Raw genomic sequence first — 21,341 nt, 5'->3', positions numbered from 1 at the left:
CGGATGCACTTTTGCACCCCAGGCATTTAAGTTAGGTCACGAGTTTTCGAGGAATTCCAACACCCCCCCCCCCCTCTGCGCCACCGATGCGGAAAGCACGAGGAAGTCACAGATTGGGTCTTCGGGGAAATCTCAACACCCCCGCCCCCTTGTCTCCCCCTACCCTTTAAGGCCGGCGCCCAGGTTGCTGTGGCGACGTAGCAAGCCCCTGTTCTCTCGCGCGCGGTCTTTCTCCCTGCTTCCCCCCCCTCCTCCCCAACCTCCCAGCTGCCGCTCGCGCTCTTCCTCGCTCCGGCTCCCTCCCATCGCCCAGTCAGCCGCAAACATGGCAGCGGCCGCTCGCAGGCTCTACTACGCTGCGGTGGCGGCTCTGACGACGAGGCGGAACGGTCACAGGTGAGGGGGCGTCGAGGGTCCGGGGTCGGTGGACGGGGAAGCAGCCCAACATCCCTACCAGGGCCTTCTCCTCCCTCTGTTTCGTCCCCCGAGGCGGCAACAGTAGCGACTTCCCCCCCACCCCCCGCGCGTGGAGCGTCTCTGGAGGCGGGTGGTGGTAGAGAGTAGCTCCGCTTTTGCAGAGAAAATTGGGGTGGGGGAGTTGCCTGTGGGGGCCGCGGGAAGAGTGCCTGTCCCCCAACGCGGAGCCTTAAGGTCGGGGCTTACCGCCCTCTTTCTCCGCTTCGCGTACTTCGTGGCGTCTCCCCGCCCGCCCCTTTTCTCTGGCAAAGGTGTCTCTGAGCACGTACAGACTGCCCCCACCCCCTTTTGACGTGGCTGAGTCAGCGGGACCCATATATCTGACCCTCTGGAGAGTCCTTAGAGCAATGGGATTATGCTCGGAGGGTGAGGGAAACCTGGTCTGTAGGACAAACCCAGCAGAGAAGGCGCTAGGTCTCTGTGTGCGCGCAGTGGGGTTGCGCGCTTCACTTTTTCCCCCCTCGTGCCTTTCACCCTCTTTTTTTTCCTCCCCCCCCCCTAACGATAGTGACTTTTCTGGAAGTCAACCCGCACATCTTAGGATCTACCTCCCTGGCTTCCTTTAGCTGTTTCTTCAGAAAGCTTGTAGGCTGATGACTGAATAGCAAAGTCATTGCCATTTTCACCTGGTTCTTTCTCAAACTTTCTCAGGCATAAATAAGAAGGACCGGTCCACTTTTTACCTCCTCCCCCCTTCCTCTTCCTTTCCTTCCCGCCTCCACTCATAATGTGGAAGCTCAACAAGAGCAGTAAAGTCCTCCTGGATGATTCACCAGAGGAAGAAGACAGCCATCGGCAGGAAACGCCATCTCCACCATCGCCAGCAGGCACCTTTTCAGCTCAGGTAAAAGTCACCAGAGTGCTGACTCTGTGGGTCGTTATAGCTTTAATAGTTCTGCCCTGGTGGCTCTGTCACCTTTTGTTCTTGTTCACGGAACAGACTTTGTCTGCTTTTTCTCCCTCTGGCCTTTACCCAGGCCAAGCAACTTGCCTTTTTTTTTAATAACTCTGATCTGGCATTATGAGTAATCACTTTCTGTTCTCCTTGGATGCTTTAAAAGTGAGGCTTGTGGCAAGAAGGAATTGGTATGTGCTACTGCTGATTATCCTCTGAAAAGCTATTTTCAATCTTTCCCTAATAATGCCCCACTCGGCAGTGCTAAAGCTCTGCTGCATGCTTAAAGAACTTTTGTCTGTGCTTTTGAATTTAGGCGCCTAATTATATTTTTCATTAAATACAATGAGTAAAATTACATGTTATATTGGTTGAACATAACAAAATAACATAACAAATAAGGAGCTCTAAAAGAGTGCACTGTAGAAGTTCTCACAGTTATGTTCAAAACAGGGAATCTTAAAACTTGAGGTCAAATCTTGTTGCCCTTAAGCACACTAACTTATTGTCAGTATATATGAAAATACTTTTTATAACTCTTAGTAGAATCTACATGATCTGCATTTTAATAGCACTTGAAGTCATGTTTGTGAACACATACATTTTGAACCTGTTCTTTATTTGTGTTCCTTCTTTAAAAATTCTGCAATAGCTTGTGATAAAATTAAAAGTATATAAGATTTTTACATTAATTTTTCTCTACTTTTTCTCTAATTTTCTTTATTTTATCAAATAAAATACAGAAATACAAAGAGAAATGAAAAATTGGGAAATAGGTGAAGAAAAGGGGAGGAGGAAAAAAAGTGTAGGAGGAAAGGAAAAGAAAAAGAAAAGCATTGACTTCCAACTCTTTTTGGCACATAGAATAAGGCAATAATATACAACCTCAGCTTTTTAGTATTATATAATAGCCATTTTTATAACAAACCTAACTAATTAGTAAAACCCCAAATCAAAGTTTCATTTTTTCCACCTCAAGTACAAAGTCTAAAAGCAGTTTCCAACTAGAAATAAAATTGTGTTCTTTTCTTTAATGAAAACAGTCAATTTAGTTATGTCTGCTAACTCCATCAACCTTTGCAGCTATTTGTCCACTGTGGGATGAAACTATCCTATTTTTGTGCCTAGAGTGCTCTTGCTGCTATCAGCATATATAACATCAAAGTTCCATTTTTTAAAATTTCTTTATTCATTGTTCATATTACTTTATACTAACATAAGATCCCTATTGTTTAGTGAAGTCAAGTTTATTTAGGATTGTAACTATAGGTGTGCAATTTTAGGTCCTTAAAAGGGAAACCTAGGTACAATGTCTAATCTTTTCAAAGCTGTGTATCCTTATTTCAGAGGGGCTTACCCTCAGATTGCTATGTGGAATATTGCAGCTTATTCATTTATCTCAAAGTCACTCCTTTGAACTTAATGGCAGTTACAATAATGGAACTTTAAAACCTGTTTATTCAGGATTGCAATGTGAATTATACTTTTCTAGGCTTCTATTATAATAATATTTTAAAAGATAATAGGTTTGTTTATGAAAAGGGAATACTGTAACAACATTAATAAAGTAAAATATAGGTCACTTGAGTTTGAGCTTAAATATTTTATTAATTTAAACACAATTCATTTAAAATTAAATGAATTAAATGTTACTTGAATTATCTTTAAGAGATTAATTTCTGATGAAAATAAAGAAATGTACAAAATATATTATCCAAGCAATTATGCAGAATATTTAGTGTTAATTTCAAATTATAATTTTAAAACATATAATGTAACATAAATTACTTATTGCCACATTAAAAATTCATAAATACATTCCATCCTTCTGAGGTCGGTAAAATGAGGACCCAGATTGTTGGAGGCAATAGGCTGATTCTGTAAACCACTTAGAGAGGGCTGGAAAGCACTTGAAGTGGTATATAAGTCTAAGTGCTATTGCTATTAGCAGTTGGTAAATAATATACCTGAATAAATTGCAATAGAGGTAACTTCTCAGATTTTTTTGTAGTTGGAACCTATTCAGTGCAAGCAACATGTCCCAAATTACCATTTTATTAGTAAGAAATCACATTATTTTGCAAAAAGCTGTTATTTTGTCTTCTTCTTTGCGCCTTTGATGAAGTAATTGATGTCCTTGCTCATTTGACCATGTGCTTCACCTGTGCAGATATTATTAACCTTGCATTCTGAGCAAGAGGAGTGCATGTTTTCCTTAAATGAAGACTAGGAAACAGCAGTGGAAAAATGAAAGAGACCTCCTTATAGTACCTCTTTGAGACACCTGCACCATTTTATACTCCAACATAACAGACCCAGTAATGCGATGTAATTATTCACTTTAACTTGGTCATAACTTTATTAAATATAGCAGCTTTTCCTGAAACAATAGTTCAAAAACTGGGAAAATTCAACCTTGGCTTTAATTTTTAACAAATAACTTGTTTGTTTGGTTTTTTTCCCTGCCTGTACTCTCCCTACCATAAAGAGCTAGCCGTTTAGTATTATCTCTCTACCCATGCTCAAAACATTTAGCAACATGTTACATATATTTTTGAGAGATGTAAGATATTAGCTATATATTATTATGACAATAAATAATCTGTTTCTGAATGTTGATGTAATGCCTTCCCTATTTAGGGGTAGTTATAGGCTATGAGGTCTAACATGATTTTCCTGTATTAATTTGTGCTTTAAATGCTACCTGTAACTTAAAGTGTTTGCTTTCTTGTATTCATAAATTCCTAAGTACACTAAAACGTTGAGAAAAACACCTATGTAGACATAAAGTCTCCTTTGAGTCAACTTTAACCATTAATATGTTTGTAGTTTTCTTGTAACAATATGGATTATCCATCTAAAAAGGATACCCATTTTAACTGAATTGCATGGTTTTTCTCCCAAATTTGTTAGTCACTAGCTCTTTTCTTTCTTGGTTGATCTTTTATTCCATCTGTTGATCACATACCTTTAGGAGGGTTGTAATTGAGCATGGATTTGTTTACGTAAAACATTTTGGTCTTTTTTGTATAGGCAGTGGTTGTAGCATCTCAGAAAGTTCAGTGTTCCTGCTGAGGAAACTGAGGCCATCCGAAGAACAGGTGAATGTTTGGTCACCGAACATTTGAAGCATTTATGTTTGACCAGCCTGATGGTTTATACATTTTAGCTGTGATTGAGTTTCTTCAGAATAAGTGGCTGTGGTTTGATCTTGGCTATATATATATATATATATATATATATATAATATTGCATTTGAGTAATAGAGGATCAAGGAGCCTAAAGACTGTTCCTGTCCATTAAGGCCATAAACACTCTTATAAACTAGAGTTGGTAAAGAAATTTGTTCAATGTTATTAGTTTCCTAAAGCTATATTTTTTATATTTTGTGTCCAGATGTTTCTCTCATATATCAACTCTGATAGTGACACACTTTTAATTTCTAAGAGATTAAAGAGTGGGATCAAATGCCCAACTGACTCTATAGTTAGAAAGAAATGGACCCTGATTTTATGAAAGGAGGTACCATTAACATTGTTAGGGCTCTTATTCCTGCTATATGTACTTAAAGTCCTTATTGAAAGTAGATTTGGCAGCCCTGGAGTATTAAAGGCATGGAATTTTTTCTGTATTGTTTGCTTGTTGATCCCAATATACCTGGTTTGAATAACCATGCAATTTTTCCACCTGCTAATAGTAACATAAACATTTTCTATTTTTCCAATGTACATTTTCTTTAAATATATCTGATTTTTCATTTATTTGTTCAGAACACCTATATGTGCCCAATTTCCTATAATTGTTCAGCATGTTTACGAAATTTATTACAGTAATTCTTTCTACATTTTATTAAACCTTTTTATCCTCTTTACTATCTTTCTTAATTCATTTAAATCACATTATAATTTAATGGCCTCTGATTTAGGAGAATGGATTCTTTATGAGAGAGGTCATATACTTCAGGATTCTTGTACTTATTTTTGATTACGTCTTGTTCCTTTTTGGAACAGTTCCTTTTTTCTTCTAACAAAGGTTCACTAGATATTTGTCATCTTAAACTTTCTTAAAATGAAGATTGGATTTTATCCCATTTTAAGCCACTTTTTCTCTTGTAATGGCTAAGCCTAAGGTTTAAGACTGTTCTCCTGTGAGATGACTTTTTGAACTCTTCTGTAATGTTCTTTGAACAAAAAACATGGTCATTTTAATAATTTAAAGACGCATGTTTTGTGTGCAGTCCTGCATGTTGTAAGCATTTCCTTCAAAGGATTTGCACAGTCACAGTATAAAATTAGAACCTGGCTGCATAATTGCATGCACAGCTGCAGTAATCCAATAGAAATCTACTGTAGCAGTTTCTGACTTTCTGTGGGACTCTTTCCTATTCTTGTATGCACTGGAATGAAGAATTACTGGATTGCTGTCTATTCTTTTCTCATATTGGACATAACAATGTTAACTCAGCAAGATTGTAGCTGTTTTATTTGTGCTTGGTCCAGAGTTTCTTGTTAGTGAATCATATCTATAAAAAGTGTATATCATTTGTTGAGACACCTCTGTCCCCCATTTCAGCCTGCATAAACTGTCAGTGATTTATCAAACGAATAACTGCACTGGCAGGAATTTTAAAATTTCTAAAAAAAAACCTCAGTCTTATAAGTATTAAAAACTAATTAAAAGTATAATTCTAAGGATGGACTGCTATCTGTAAATTAATAAAAGGAAAAATAAAATGGCCTGAAATATTCTTTGGTTGGTCAGTATATTGCTCCCAACAATCTGAATGGGAGGCTGAGTCAACCTTGAGCCGGTCTGGATCAAATTCCTAATTATAGGCAGTTAGCCTGCAATACTACATACTAACCACTGTGCCATCACTGCACCACCATGGCTCCTAAAACTATTATGCTTAGATTTTACATTAATTGAAGAAACCTTAGTATATACACTGAGAGAAGTAGGTAATGATTTTTGATGGATTTTAGTAAAGAATATCAAATGAAAAGAATGAAGCCAATTTTATAGAGTTTAATATTTTTATACTTAAATAACTGATATAAATTGGGAAATAAGCTTTTGGGACAAAATACAGTACAAGTAAACTGAAAATTGAATTATATAGGCATGTTTATCTATGTTTTGATTATTCGTTTCATCTCTTAACTTCAGAAGTAGGACCTGAGCAAAAAAATAAAGTTTAGCTCTCCTCTCATAGGAGCGTTCCTGTCCATGGTTCCAATTCTTTCCAGTTTCCTTCAACTTCATCTCCCATGTTTTGAATTAAAAACCAAAAATGTCTGCAAGTAGCTAAATATCTATAATATTTAGATGGTTTATTTTAAAAATAGATTTTGAATTGATGATTTGGAGGGTATTTTGTAAATTCAGGATACTTCCCTATCTTGGTGACATTCGTGTACATTAGTATACTATTAGAAAGAATGCTATTCTATCAGCACACATTTTAATATCTATAAAAAGGAAGAACTGAGGGATTGAGAAAATGCATGAAACAAAAAAGATGCTATGTAATCCTCCATGGGAAAAAAACCTACCTGGAAGGGGGTTGCTATTTGCCTTTATGTATCATAACTTGTAATTTTTCCCTTCTACTTATTAACAAAAACATCATTGAATTCCTTTTGAAATAGTCTGTGTATTTAGACTATTTTGAATCTAAAATGCCACTCAGATTCTTCATAAGAAATAATTAAATAATCATGTAAATCTGGATTCATATACTGATCTTATATTACATCTAAATTCTTCCTTGTCCTTTAGGCAGGTAACCTGAGATATTTTACACCCTTTTGAAGCTACGCCTGAACTAGATTTTGTTCACCTTGTTTTTCTTGCTCAAAAAATTTGATCTTGCACGCAGGATCAAACATTTCTGATTTTTGTACTGTAGTAATGAGCCACTGCTGAGATTTTCCAGCAGTTTTCATCTGTAAAGAAATTCTTTTCTTTTAAGGAGTAATTAAATATTTTAAAAAGGCTGGACATAATATATTTTCCTGTATTCATAGTGTATAGTCAAGAGTGTCAGTTGCATAGAAGAAGTCTTCTAGCAGAAAATACGGTAATAGATAATTTAGTTGCCACTTGTTGCCACAAATTACTATTCAGAGGCATCCTTTTATGAAGAAAAATTGCTTAAATGATTGTTCTTATTTTCTGCTTGGGAAAAGTTTGCTTGGAATTAAATGTGTCAAGGTATCACAAGCTAAACCAAACACTGACTTTTTTTGTGTGTTCAGTGAGATAGCCCTTCCTATACAATAAATATTTTTCCTCATGTTTCTAATAGGGAGTAGAATTATGTAGTTTTATTTACACAGCTTTATATACTGAAACTATGTTTTTTTCAGTAGAAATGTTTGTACATACAGATTTTGTAACATTTGTAGATTCGTTAATCCAAATCTTTCCTCCTGAGTTTTTTTTTAAAAACAAAATCTCCCTCATCATGATTTCCAAACAGAAATTGGATAAAAGTGATGACCAATTGGGTCATCATTTGAGAAATATTTCCTTACCTCAACAGAGAAACCTAATGATCAAAGGTGGCCAAAAAAGCAGTGGGGGAAATTTCCAACTCTCTGCCAGCTTCCCAATTGAGTTTCCTTGGGTGAAGCTAGCAGATATTATCAAAAACCCATCCTTCCTTCCTCCTTCCCTGTCAGTCAATAAATTCTTAAATGACAGCAATTAATGTTTTAAATGTATAGAAAATGCAGAGGATATATAATGACATATGTTGTCATTATATGTATGTATGTATGTATGTATGTGTGTATGTGTGTGTATATGTGTGTGTATATATATATATGGATGGGAAATATGTGTGTCTGTGTTTAGGAAATCCAATTATTACCTCAAACAGATTTCAATCAATGTAGCAGATTTCAGATTTGGCAGTCTGGATTTGTAAGATTGCATTTCCTACCACAACATAAACAATGGAATGAATGATTATTATTTAATATAAATGAAAGAGGCAAAAAATAGGCTTAAAGTTTAATCTCTATAAAAAGAGCTGTGTTCTAATTTAATTAACCCCTTGAATACCTGTACATTTTAAAATAATATTCTAGAAAAAATATGTGTACATTCCTCTAGAAATATTGAACGAATTGGCACAGTTTCTCCCAAAGTTTGAAAGCTTGTTACCAAGGTATTAAACAGCATAAGACAAGCTGAACCTCAGGAATGCTGAAATAAGAAGAGTCTTATCCTTTGAATATTTAGTGAGAGAAATAGGAGTTTGACCATAGAGTATAACATTAGATTACTAGCTTAAATTAGGCCATTAAAATATGCAACAAGGATGTTACTTGCATGCATGGCCTTTGAAAATTACAAGAGAAGTAGGAATATATACATATAAAATTTTGCTTCATCCACTGAAATAAAGGTAGAATTGTTTAAATTAAATAAAGTTCATTTGAGTATGTAAATCTTTTGATATAAAGTTGGGGGTATTTGTAAATTTGCAAACTTCTCTGTAAGAAGCAGTCCAGTTTTCATTATGATTATTTTGTTGTTGTTGTTGCTATTTAATTTCGCTTGGTATTTGGTTGCATAATTATTACTGTTCACAGTGCAAACTATGAGTGTGAGCTGGAACTTGACTTGAATGGGAAGAAGAATGGCCAGATTCTTCTTTTGTCATAATACATTTGCTCCTTCATATTTATGTGTGGCTTACCTCAAAAATTGATAGAAAACAAAACCTATTGGATGCCATTTCCTTCAGAGCTGTATTTTTATTAGAACTCTCTATGAAGCAGGCATAGCTTGTCAAGCAGGCTTAACCTGAGTAACTTAATTTATGAGAACTAATGAGATCTACTCTGGAGGAAGATGCTGCCAGCATAAAAAGACACTTTGTAAACTATAGTGTTATTTGATTTGATACTAATTAATATAAAGTTTGTTAATATACTAATAAAGTACTTAATTTTTAGGGAAACAATTCAAATTATTCTTTGTTAACTATTAGTTCTCCTAGGCGCTGCTTGGAGTGTCCAAGCATGGGTTAACTTCAGCTTGCTGCCCAAGGACTGAGTTCAAATCTTTGTGTAGCCATGCCTCCTGTTCCCCTCAGGAGCTCAGTTTTAAAAACTCAGTCGCCCTAAAAGGATGCAGTTGGGGCGTTCCAGACCTTGAGCAGCGAATTGAGCTCTCTAAACAGTTAGTGTAGCCTCTTTTCTTATTTTTGTGTTTAGCAGATAGTGTTAGGATCATTCCAAAACTAACTGAATAAAGTTCACACCTAATTGAAGCGCGGAACAGGTGCTTGGAGTGCGGCTGCCTTCTGTGACCACCGCGGTTGATGCACCATCGGGACGCTCGTCAGCGGCTGCTGGCAAGCTCCGAGGGCAGGTAGGTAGGTAGGGAACCCTCCAATTTTTGCTGCAGTTGTTTTAAAATTGGAACGGAGGCTCTACTGAGCTCTCCGACCTGCAGGCAGTTCCCCGGTGCGCTCCGTAGATTGTGGCGGCCATTTCGGAAAGAAAAAAAGTGGCACGCTTTATTTTCAAGCCGTTTGCTTTGCCGCAGCCTGGTTCCACAGCAGATCGCCGCTGGGAGGGCCTTTTAATTTGAGATCTCGCTCTGGGTCTCCAGGCTGGTCTCCCCCTTCCCAGGAAGACTACTGACTACTCCTTGGCTGCAAGGAGTTTGGCTCTCTCGGGCCATTCCTTGCTTTACCACTGCGCAGATCTGCAGCACCTCGGAACTTTCGTTTTGGTGCCAAAATATTGCTGACCGTTGCTGGTTCCGGCAAGGCCCCATTTTCCTCTGGACTGGGACTAAATTGAAGGGGCGGACTTCCAGAGCTATTGCATTATTGGGATCCTCTCATCTGTAGCTCTGACTGTGCAAAAGTGTAACATGGCCAACAAGAACGTGTCTGAAGCCGGAGATCAAGCTGAGCCTCCTCCTAACAAACACAGCAGGCCCAACCCTGCTGCCAAAGGGAACAGTGCAGGCTGCCCTGCAAAAGGGAAACAGCACGAGGCCAAGAAAGCCTCCAAAGCTGCAGAAAGGAGACAGAAGGCCCTGGAGAAACAGTTCCAGAAGGCAGCTAGTGCCCAAGCACAAGCTGTGCAAACCAGGGAACCACCTATTCCACCAGTTTCTGCAGACATTCCCTTGGTGCTGGCCTCCCCTTCTCTGGCAGACGATGGGGATTATGGATTCTCCCAACCCTTCCAGAGCTTCCCCCAGGTCTCTTATTTCCTCTCTGGAGGAGGTAAATTTGGAAGAGGCCTGCTCCCTAATGGGGGAAGAGGCTCCCCCCACTGGTCCTGCAGCTAGGGAGGCTCCTGAGTTACCCCTAGCAATGCAGGAGGTGGTAGAATCGGCAATATCACAGGGGATTGCCAATGGCATCCAACAACTGGGTTTATCCTTGCCCCTCCTGAGCAAAGCCAAAGCTAGAGGGCAGAACATTGGAGCTGTGCCCCAATCCTCTGGGGCCTCCCCTCCTGCCTCCTCAGCAGTCAGCGAGGTATCTGATGTGGAGGAGGGTGGACAGGATGCCCCTGATCTGTCGGAGGACGAGAATCTGGCCCCCGACGCCACCGTATTCTCTGGCCTATTTAAGCCCACAATGTTCAAGGCCATTCTGACCAAGGCTAGGGCTTCATCCATCCAAATGGGTCTTCCCGTCCAATCGGATAAGAATGCCACGGATCAGGGTAACAAGGAGACTATAGGGCCGGGGGACCCAGGCGCAGGCCTCTTTAAAGAAATCACTCCTCCCCAGGAGTTGGTTCCTGCGCCGCAGCTGTTCCTGGATATCATCCAGCGACAATGGCTTCAACCTGGGTCATTGGCCAATCCTAGTGGGGTGGACAAGAAGCTCTACTCGGTAGAAACAGCCATGGAGGAGCTCTTGAAGCTCCCACAAGTGGATGACCCCATAGTGGCTCTGACCTCCAATTCGGCCCTCCCAGCCGATCTGCTGGAGGGTTTGAAAGCGGAAAGGAAGAAGGTGGAGAAGGCCTGTCATAAAACTCACATGGCCACTGGTTGGCCCTGAAGGTCTCCTCCTTCTCTTCCTACTTCAGCAGAGCAGCTCTATTTTGGCTTCGCAAGTTGTTAGCCAACCTCCCTGCTGGGGATACTAGGTCACGCCAGGACGTGAATAAAATCATTGCAGCGGTCGAGTACTCAGCCGATGCTTCACTTAACGCCACAAAATTTTCATCAAGGGCTGTGGCCTCAAATGTGACCACCTGCCGTCTGCTGTGGTTATGACACTGACAGGCAGACATGAAGGCTAAGTGGAAGCTGGCTTCGGCACCCTTCAAGGGTGGCAAACTATTTGGGGAGGCCTTGGACTCTGTCCTGATTGAGTCCAAGGACAAATGGAAGATCTTACCAGCGATCACCAAGAAACAGGACCGCAAAGGTCGGCCCTATTTTCGTAGGCAGTCACCTCGAGTCCTTGAGGGTGGACCACATCTCCGGGGAAGACAATGTGACAGCGGACTAGCTGAGCAGGATGACCATCAGCAGCTTGCAGTGGCAGCTACATCCATCTCTGTTCCACCAGCTGACGCAGAGGTTCTGTCTACCGGTGCTCAGCCTGTTTGCTACTCCCGAGAATGCTCGGCCTTCCCTGTTCTTTTCAAGGTTCCAATGCACCGATGCAGAAGGGACAGACACTCCTCAATGCCACTGGCCACTAGGTCTATTATACGCATTTTCGCCTCTCCCTCTAATACCTCAGGTGATATGCATATACATATCCTCTAAAAGGTGGACAGATCTTACTATAGTGTTCACTATCAGAAATGTCTAAATCTAGTCTCAGTGACATAGTGACAGATGCCCATCTGGGCCTCTGCCAGTTGCCACTTATACTCTATTCCTCCATCTCTCCCTCATTCTTCTGGTATCCCAAGTCTCAGATAGAATAACTTTATTGTCACTTTGAAGATAAAGATGAGACTTGGAATAGAGCTGTAAACCTGTCACGCACACCATTACAGATGTGTAGGGCATGTGACCCTCATTTCCTTGGAGTGTGGAAGACAATTTTGAAAACCTCAGGCAACCAACTTGAAGGAATACTTAATTTTATACATTCTGTTCCTAAGTGAGACAGTTGCTAAGTGAACTTTGCCCCATTTTATGATCTTTCATGCCACAGTTGCTAAGTGAATCACTGTAGTTGTTAAGTTGGTAATAAGGTTGTTAAGTGAATCTGGCTTCCCCATTGACTTTGGTTGTCAGAAGGCTGCAAAAAGGTGATTGCATGACCCTGGGACACTGCAACCATCATAAATATGCGCCAACTGCCAAGCATCTGAATTTTGATCAGATGATCATGGGGATGCTGCAAGAGTTGTAAGTATGAAAAACAATCATAAGTCACTTTTTTCAGTGCCATTGTAACTTTGAATGATCACTAAATAAATTGTTCTAAGTCGAGCACTGCCTATATACTATAGTGTCTTCTTTATATTTATTTCTATCTTTCACTCTTCCATTTTCGCAAAGCCCATAAATACCATCCACTTTCTACTGCCATTCATAACACATCTGTATATCTGGCTATCATACTATCATTTCTACACCACCCATCTCACTTAAGTGACCCTGAGAAGTTTATTTACCTTTAATCTTATTCAGGAAACCACATACACTCAAATCATAACAAAAGAATAAATGTGCAAGTGTTGTTTTGATATTCCTTGAGTTATATCTTTTGACTTGGTAATTATGAACATTTGAAAAAGATGAGTTTAAACTCTTTGGCTAGTTTATCTTGTTTGAAAGATTTTAATTGTAGTAGTAGTATCAATAGCACCTTTTTTCTCTGATCTACAGATAAGTGGATCAATATTGTAAACTAGTTTTACAAAAAGTGGGAAGTGTTGCTGTCTGGATAGAGATAAGTCATAAAATCTCCAGTGCTACTTGATAAATTTGAAAATAGCATGTAGTTGATAGTAATCAAACCTCTACCATTCCAGAAAATCAGCTCTTGCTGTGTTCCAAAGCTCTTCCTATCAGAGCTTGCTTTTTTATGTCCTTATACTACCCTGCTTCTCATGATGGGCAGAAGCCTACCCATTTCTACTCTCACCAACTTTAGGATTATGGCACAACAACTCATTCCCAGCTGCTACCAGCTCTGTCTTCCACAACAATGGCAGCAATTTTCTATTGTCATAGTAAGTGGGAATATTAAAAAAAAAACCTTACTGTCCTTGGTCATTTTAGTATTTTAAGCTGACAATTTTTGTATGGCCAGTACAGTAATTTGTACCATCCCACTCATAGATGTGTCATTCAAAACATAAAGTGAGCTACCATCTTTGGACAGTGTATAAAGGTTTCAAGTAACTTACTAATAAAAATAAAGGCATTAACAATTGCTCAATTATCTCAAAAACTTGATGTCCGTATTCTTGGGAAAGATTATATGGAAACAGATTTTGCTTTGTTGTCAGTAACATTCTAAATCCCCAAACAAAGAGAAAGGAAAATAATGTGTATACATAGAGAAATGATGGTTATAATTTTGTTAAAAATAAAAAATGGTGATAAAAAGATTTTAAAAATTACATTAAAAAAGCATTCTGGTAGCCCCTTTTTCTCCCCTAGCTGCAAATTGCTACTTGAATATTTTTATACTATACTTTGGACATCTATGATTATTGTTTATTTCTATTTGGATCGCTTTGATTTTTTTTTTAAAAACGTCACCCTTTTCTTCAGGAACCATATTCCAAGCAACTTAGCTTGCCTTGCTTTATGATAAGCTATGCAGTATATGAGGGAGCCATTTCTGCTTGGATTTGTTTAAACTTTTCCTGTGGAATTTTTTTCCCATTCCCTCCTTGTTCAATTTTAATTTCCCAATTCTGTTTGTCTTTTCCAATTGCCAGATTGATTCTTGTCATTATTCTTCATTAAGAAATTCTAGCAATGTCTTCAATCTATTTCTTGAGTACAGATATGTTGTGTTGGCATATATGTTCGGATCTTTCTTACTATAATTGTGCTTAAAGTAAAAAAAAATCATTGGTGTAATTGTTTTCAAATAGGTCTTTATTGTATCCTATCAGGTAAAGTCCTAAATATTTCATTGGATCTTTTATTATCTCACAACCAGTCTCTTTCACATTTTCTTCTTTGTAAACTAAACACCTTGTTATCTTTTTTCTTTAATTGATTTTATATTCATAAAAGCAACCAAATCTTTTATTACTTTCATCAACTATGGTGTTTTGTGCTTATAATCATGTTGTACTACTTTTTAGTACTACATCAAATGCATAGCATTTCATATTATCCTGTATTTCTTATTCATTCCAATTATCTATTATCTTTTCATATCTTGTCACGACTTCCAGAGTAGTCACAAAAAGTAAAGGGGATAGTGGACATCCTTGCCTTGTGTCTTAGCTAATTGAAAAGCCTGCGGAGAGTATTTCATCTTTGCTGCTTGCCTTGGCTATATATTCTCCATACGTTTCAAATTCTTCTCCAGGATTAATCCTGTTTAAGACCTCTAGTAAAAACAGCCTGTTCCAAATTGTCAAAGGCTTTTTCCAAGTCTAGAAATATTACTGCTGCCTTCTTTTTCCATAATATTGATGAATTCTATGACATTTATGATACCTCTGTTATCTTTCATCTTTCTTTTTGGAATGTAATCTCTGTTCTGTGTATATTCTGTATTTATTCTTTCAGGTATGCGTTTCCTCATGTTCAGCTAGCATAGTAGTAGATATATTGTAATCGAAATTCAGTGAAGAATTTGGTCTACATTACTAAGTTTATTTGGATGCTTCCCTTCTTTGTTCAAGTGGCATGTGCTTATGAATGTTTTGCCATGGAAAGTATAGATCTGTTTTTAACAAAACAATAGGAGAGGAAACTGAATATGGACCAAGTACATTATTTATATACCAATAGTGTCTTTATACAATATTAACTATTCTTGTTATTTCTTATTCCTCACAAACATTTGTTAAACTCTCTTGAAATTTATAGTTATTTATTCTTTTTTAGACTAAGAACAAGGATTCATGTCTTCAGGATGAAGTAACATCTTCTGTTTCACAACTCGCAACAAAGGTTTGTTTATTTTTGAGATGTGAATTTAAACTTTATTTTGGATTTTCCCTGTTGGGAATCTTTTAAGCACGCTACTATTTTGTTCAAGCAAGATTTCTTTGTTATGACTGTAACAAGATGATTTATTATATTCTATTAACCTTTACATTCTTACATTGTATTATTAAGTATCCTGTTTCCCTGAAAATAAGACCTCCTCAGATAATAAGCCCAATCAGGCTTTTGAGCATATGCGCTAAACTAAGCCCTCTCCCAAAAATAAGCCCTGCCTGAAAATATTGCAACACAGCAGCAGCCATTAGGTGACCACACTCACCACGTCCTGCACCTCAAAAATAATAAGACCTCCCCGAAAATAAGGCCAAGCACTTATTTGGGGGGGTTCCTGTCTTATTTCCTGGGAAACACGGTATATTTTTGTTTGTATTTCATAACAAAATAAAACTTCAGTTTATGTTCTTTATGTTAGGACGTATTGCGTATGATACTAATTCTACTTTGTTTGCTTTGGTGATCTAAATTTTAATGTTACATAATCAATTTTTCTGCTGGATAGATAAATTTCTTTTGGAAAATTTAGCTGTTTAATCTGTTTAGCAAATGGCAGCATCTAGTTGATTTTAACTGTTCTCCGAATCTAAGCAGGGTCAGATCCCTTTGGTACTTACCTTCATTACTTTTGTTGTTGATTATGAAGATGATGATGATATTAATCTGTTGCTTTGCATATACACTGAGAGCTTCTGCACAAGAGACAAATTTCACTTGGCCAAATATTCTATTGTATTGTATTCTGTTGTATTCTATTCTATTCCATCCCATTCCCATTCCAGTTCTAATGGGGGACCATGTACTAATTCCAGAACTGTTGAATAAATTGGGAGAGTAAAACAAACCTGGAAGAAGACAATAGTAAACTAATTCTGTAACAAATATTGCAATGAAAATTACACGAGTCACAAAGACTCAAACTCAAGGTCATCTTTACATTTCTATGTGTAAGAACTAGTCCTTAAACCTGTTTTTGAAATTGTCTATATATCAATATTTTGAGGGTTAAAGAAATAAAATTAGAAAACAGATTATGACTTGCAGTATTAAAGAAAATAGAGTCCTATTTTAGTAATGCAATGAGGAAATCTATCCAAATAATCCTTGACTATGCCGTCTTGATTTTATTGTGTAAATAATTATTCTGGGCTATTGCAGAACTTAATCCCCCACTTTTCAAAGTTTATTGTAGCAATTGTCTTAAAAGCAGTCACTTCTTGGGTACTTTATTTTGAAGGAGTTTTGATAGCTTACAATTATCACCTTGTTGTAATGCAACTGTAATGAAGGACTTCTGTCCCACTTGCATTGAATGATTCCTCAGCAAGAAGTTATGATTGTCAAATTGATTGCATCAGAGCCTGCAGTTGATGCATTGGGTGATGCTATGCTGGATAGCTATAATTAAGTTGTTTCAGCAAATGTTAACAACATCGCAATTCTTCATTTCCAGAAAACATACAAATATGCACCATATTTGGTTTGATCTTGAGTGCCAAGATGCTATACATTTCTAACTGTATAAAGAAAGCCTGTTTTTGTTCAACATCTGACTTACAGAAATCCAAAAACGTCGGGGTCTGGATGGGGGACAACAGACTCAAACTCAACCCCTCCAAGACCGAGTGGCTGTGGGTACCGGCACCTCGGTTCAGCCAGCTGACTCCATCGCTGGCCATAGGGGGCGAACAACTGTCCCCTGTGGAGCGGGCGCGCAATTTGGGCGTCCTCCTTGATGCCCGGCTGTCAATGGAGGACCATGTGGCAGCCGTGGCAGGGGGGGCGTTCCACCAGGTTCGCCTGGTGCGCCAATTGCGCCCCCTACTGGACCGGATTGCCCTGCACACGGTCACTCATGCGCTGGTGACGTCTCGCCTGGACTACTGCAATGCCCTCTACATGGGGCTTCCCTTGGGACGCATCCGGAGACTGCAGCTAGTTCAGAACGCAGCCGCGCGGGTTATTATGGGGAGTACACGTTACTCCCACGTAACACCTCTCCTGCGCGAGTTGCACTGGCTACCTGTGGCCTTTCGGGTGCGTTTCAAGGTATTGATCACCATCTTTAAAGCGCTCCATGGCATAGGACCTAGTTATCTGCAGGATCGCATCCTACCACACACGTCCCTGCGACCTATTCGCTCACACAGGGAGGGGCTCCTCCTGGTGCCGTCCGCTAGGCAATGCCAGCGGGCGACACCTAGGAGTAGGTCCTTCTCTGTGATGGGCCCAACCCTCTGGAATGACCTCCCCCCAGACATTCGAACTACCACCGACCTCCGTTCCTTCCGTCAAAAGTTAAAGACTCACCTATTTCAATCAGCTGGCCTGGCACTTTCTTAGTTTTTACCTCCCGGGGATTTATTTTATTTTAATTGGGTTTGGGGTTTTAATTGGGATGTTTTTAGGGTTAGAATATATTTATTTCTTGTACAGCCTATCTCCCCCTCCAAATGTATTTAAATGTATTTTATTGTTATGACTGTATTTTATTTGCATCGACTGTACACCGCCCCGAGTCCCTTTTTGGGAGAGGGGGCGGTCTAAAAATCTAAGAAATAAATAAATAAATAAATAAATAAATAAACAGTTAAACCATGACAAAAATGAAAGCTATAAGAGAATCCTGGCAATGTCTGATTGTGCCAATCCATACATAGAACCCTATTGTTTTTTGGAGTGAATCTAGTGAAGGCTAATATTAGGCTGACAAAGTAAATGTTAGTGCTTGCTAGCATTTTTCCCTCCAGAAGAATTTGGTAGAGTTTTCCCCTCTGGAGGGAAGGAGAAAACACCAACAAAGGCCAGCATTCTGAGCATTCCAGAACAGTAATGTTCCCTAGAATTTTTGCCAGATTTCAGGTCCCTTTTATGGCATGCTCGAGGAATGGATACCTCAAATCTGATGAAAATGCTAGCAAATTCCAGCATTCTTGTGATTGTTCTCTACAGTGAGGCAAGAAGAGAGCCCAGGTCTCCCAAGCATGGTGGGAGACCTTGGCCTTTTTCCTGCCCCCCATTAAGGGTCTTGGGTCCTCCCCTCTGTGCACACTTAAGGTGAAGTGCATAGTTACCTAAAGACTGCTATTGGGAGATCCAAGATTGCGGTCTTTAAACAAAGCAATCACATGGTGTCTTGCTTAATGACTGCTTCATTCAACAACTCAGATTATGGGCCCAATTGTGGTTGTAAGTTGAGGACTAGCTGTACTAACACTTTAAAAACACTTCAGTAGAAAAATGTCTGCAGCTTTTGATATTTAAAATTTATGAGGATGCGAGACTGAAAATGAAATATAGCAATCATGGACATGTCACTAAAGTAATATCCGTAAGAAAATGAGTTAATCAAATGTGTATTGACTGCAGTTTCATTTAATACATAAATTACTGGGGCCTCATCTAAGGAAGCATGCTTTCATTTTCCTAAACAAGTGAGTAGATGTATCAGTATATTTTTGTATACCGTTGATGCTGCAATTTTATCTGTGGCTCCAGTAAGCCTTAAGAGAGCTTTGCAACCACTCCATATGGCAACAAGAAGGAATTAATTTTAAATTTTGCCCAAACCAAAATCAACACCTTCTCTAAATATGTAACAAATCTTTAGCAGTTGGGTGGACATATTATTGACTGGGGAGTACTTGGTACACTCTGAGCTTGGTTGTTTCCTTGATGATGTTTTATTACCCAACTAGATAACATCCTCATTGCTAGTGAGTTTTGAGTTTGCTTCTTGTTTATGTATAATAGCTCACCTTGGCAGTGTTGGGGTGTAGTTTTCTCCCTCATAGATTAGAAAAGCAAGTCTGCTGAAAAACAAACCATACTAACCAAGTGCTCCATAGTATCCCAACTCCCACAAGGGAAGTATGTATGATTATTATTCAGATGAATACAAATACATTGCAGCAATCCAGAACACCAGAAAAATGAAACAGATAACCCATACAACATATGTTGACAAAATGAATACCTACACAACTTTATCAAAAAGTGCCTGACTACTCAAGCCACTATAGCACAAACCAAGACATGCTATGAAAGGGATAACACAGCCATACATATTGTTACAACCTCATGGCATGACCGTGGCACACAAACCAACCAAAGCCCTTCAAAATATCTTAAGTAAACAAAAAGACCCAGTAATCCAAGAAACAAAAACAGGACACATGTACAACATAGAGTGTAAGAACTATAACAGCCATTATGTGGGAGAGACAGCAATAGAGCAGCAGAGCACATCTGTGCACACCAAAAGCACTCGAGAGGCATGATGAAAACTTAATGTCACAGCACAAGGACAGGCTTTAACATAGTTTCAGTTGGGAAATTGTAAGCATCCAGACCAAGCTAAATCCAAAAAGATTCAGGGAATTCTGGAAAATTGGCATTTAGATAAATCAGCCATCAATAGCCACATAGAGATACGCCTCATTTACATATCATTTTAAAAAGGCAATAGAAAAGCTAAGAATGAAACAAAAAAGACAACATATCTGCTCCAGCAAGCAACACCCAGACAATCAAGTAGAAAACATACCCTAATGAAGGAACCACACCTCCACCAACACTGTACATAAGCAAGCTGCACACTCAGTACTACTGATGTATGTGTGTGTCTGTGAGAGAGAGATGCTTATGGTTACATTATGGATTTTAATGTAAGCCATCAGAATCCCTGGATGCGAGTTGAGTGACCATGTAAATACCATAATAATAAATAATTAATAATAAATTAATTAATACCATATTTTTGGAGTATAAGACGCTCCGAAGTATAAGACACACATTAGTTTTGGGGAGGAAAAAAAAAACTGCCTCTGCCTACCAGCATCCATTAGTATTCATCTGGCTAGCATCCTTGCAGCAAACAGTCTGGTCAGCTTCAGCATGTTATTGCAGCCTGACTCAGCACGAGCAGGTATTCCTCCCATAATACCCCCAATCAACTGTTGCAGGCTGCGTGGATCGCTGCAGCCCATCACCACCCATGTCGTGTTTTTGGCCTACGTGCATTGCATTTTTGACTGGTTCCAGGTGGCTGGAACCAGCTGAAAATGCCAAAAATGGGGAATGCAGAGGCCAAAAATGTGACACATTGGGGCGGCGATTGGCGATGATATACTGTGGCAATCCCCGCAGCCTGGAATGGATCAAAAACAGAGCATGCAGAAGCCGAAAATACAATGCGCGGAGGCAAAAAATGCGAGATGCAGAAGTGGCAATGGGCTGTGGCGATCCCCGCAACCTGGAACAGGTCAAAAACTGAGCATGCGGAAGCCAAAAACACGATGCGTGGAGGACAAAAATGTGCCAGTGGATGAGCGGGGCTTTCATGACATTCACTGTATAAGACGCACCACAATTTTCACCACTTTTAGAGGGGGGAAGAGTGTGTCTTATACTCAGAAAAATATGGGTAGATAATAATAACAAAGGTGCACTGGAAGATCTGCAAGAAATACCATTGCCTGCAAGCAAGAGCTGGTGGGACCATAAAATAAAGAAAGCTATAGAAAATGAAAAAGCTGAAGTACTCTGAGATCTAGAATTCAAACCTATAGGCATTATCCAGAGTTTTCTTTGTCTTTCTTATTAGCAATTGTCAATAATAAGACAGGAAACTCTGGATAATGGATGTGGCAGTACCTGGAGACAGCAGAATAGATGAGAAAGAACTGGAAAAGATAGCAAAATACAAAGACTTGCGAATTGAACAACTGTGGCAAAAGAATGCAAATAGAAATAGGCACCTTGGTGCAATCCCAAAACAACCAAAGTACGACTTGAATACCATCAGCATTTA

General features: G+C 39.1%; 1 protein-coding gene across 1 annotated transcript in view; it reads left to right on the top strand.

Moving 5' to 3' along the window:
* Positions 1 to 237: 237 nt before the first annotated feature.
* The window catches only part of TDRP (testis development related protein), a 31,734-nt gene continuing 10,630 nt past the window's right edge, over positions 238 to 21,341 (top strand). Inside the window, exons 1-3 of the mRNA XM_081943617.1 lie at positions 238 to 396; positions 1,129 to 1,321; positions 15,413 to 15,478. Coding sequence (XP_081799743.1) covers positions 1,205 to 1,321; positions 15,413 to 15,478 — 183 coding nt within the window. The 5' untranslated portion in view covers positions 238 to 396; positions 1,129 to 1,204. The remainder of the gene's footprint in view (positions 397 to 1,128; positions 1,322 to 15,412; positions 15,479 to 21,341) is intronic.

Source organism: Natrix helvetica, assembly GCF_964273705.1.
Source record: "Natrix helvetica genome assembly, chromosome: 2".
NCBI lineage: Eukaryota > Metazoa > Chordata > Lepidosauria > Squamata > Natricidae > Natrix > Natrix helvetica.
Note: the sequence above shows the minus strand (reverse complement) of the source record. Positions and strands in the feature narration are given on the sequence as shown.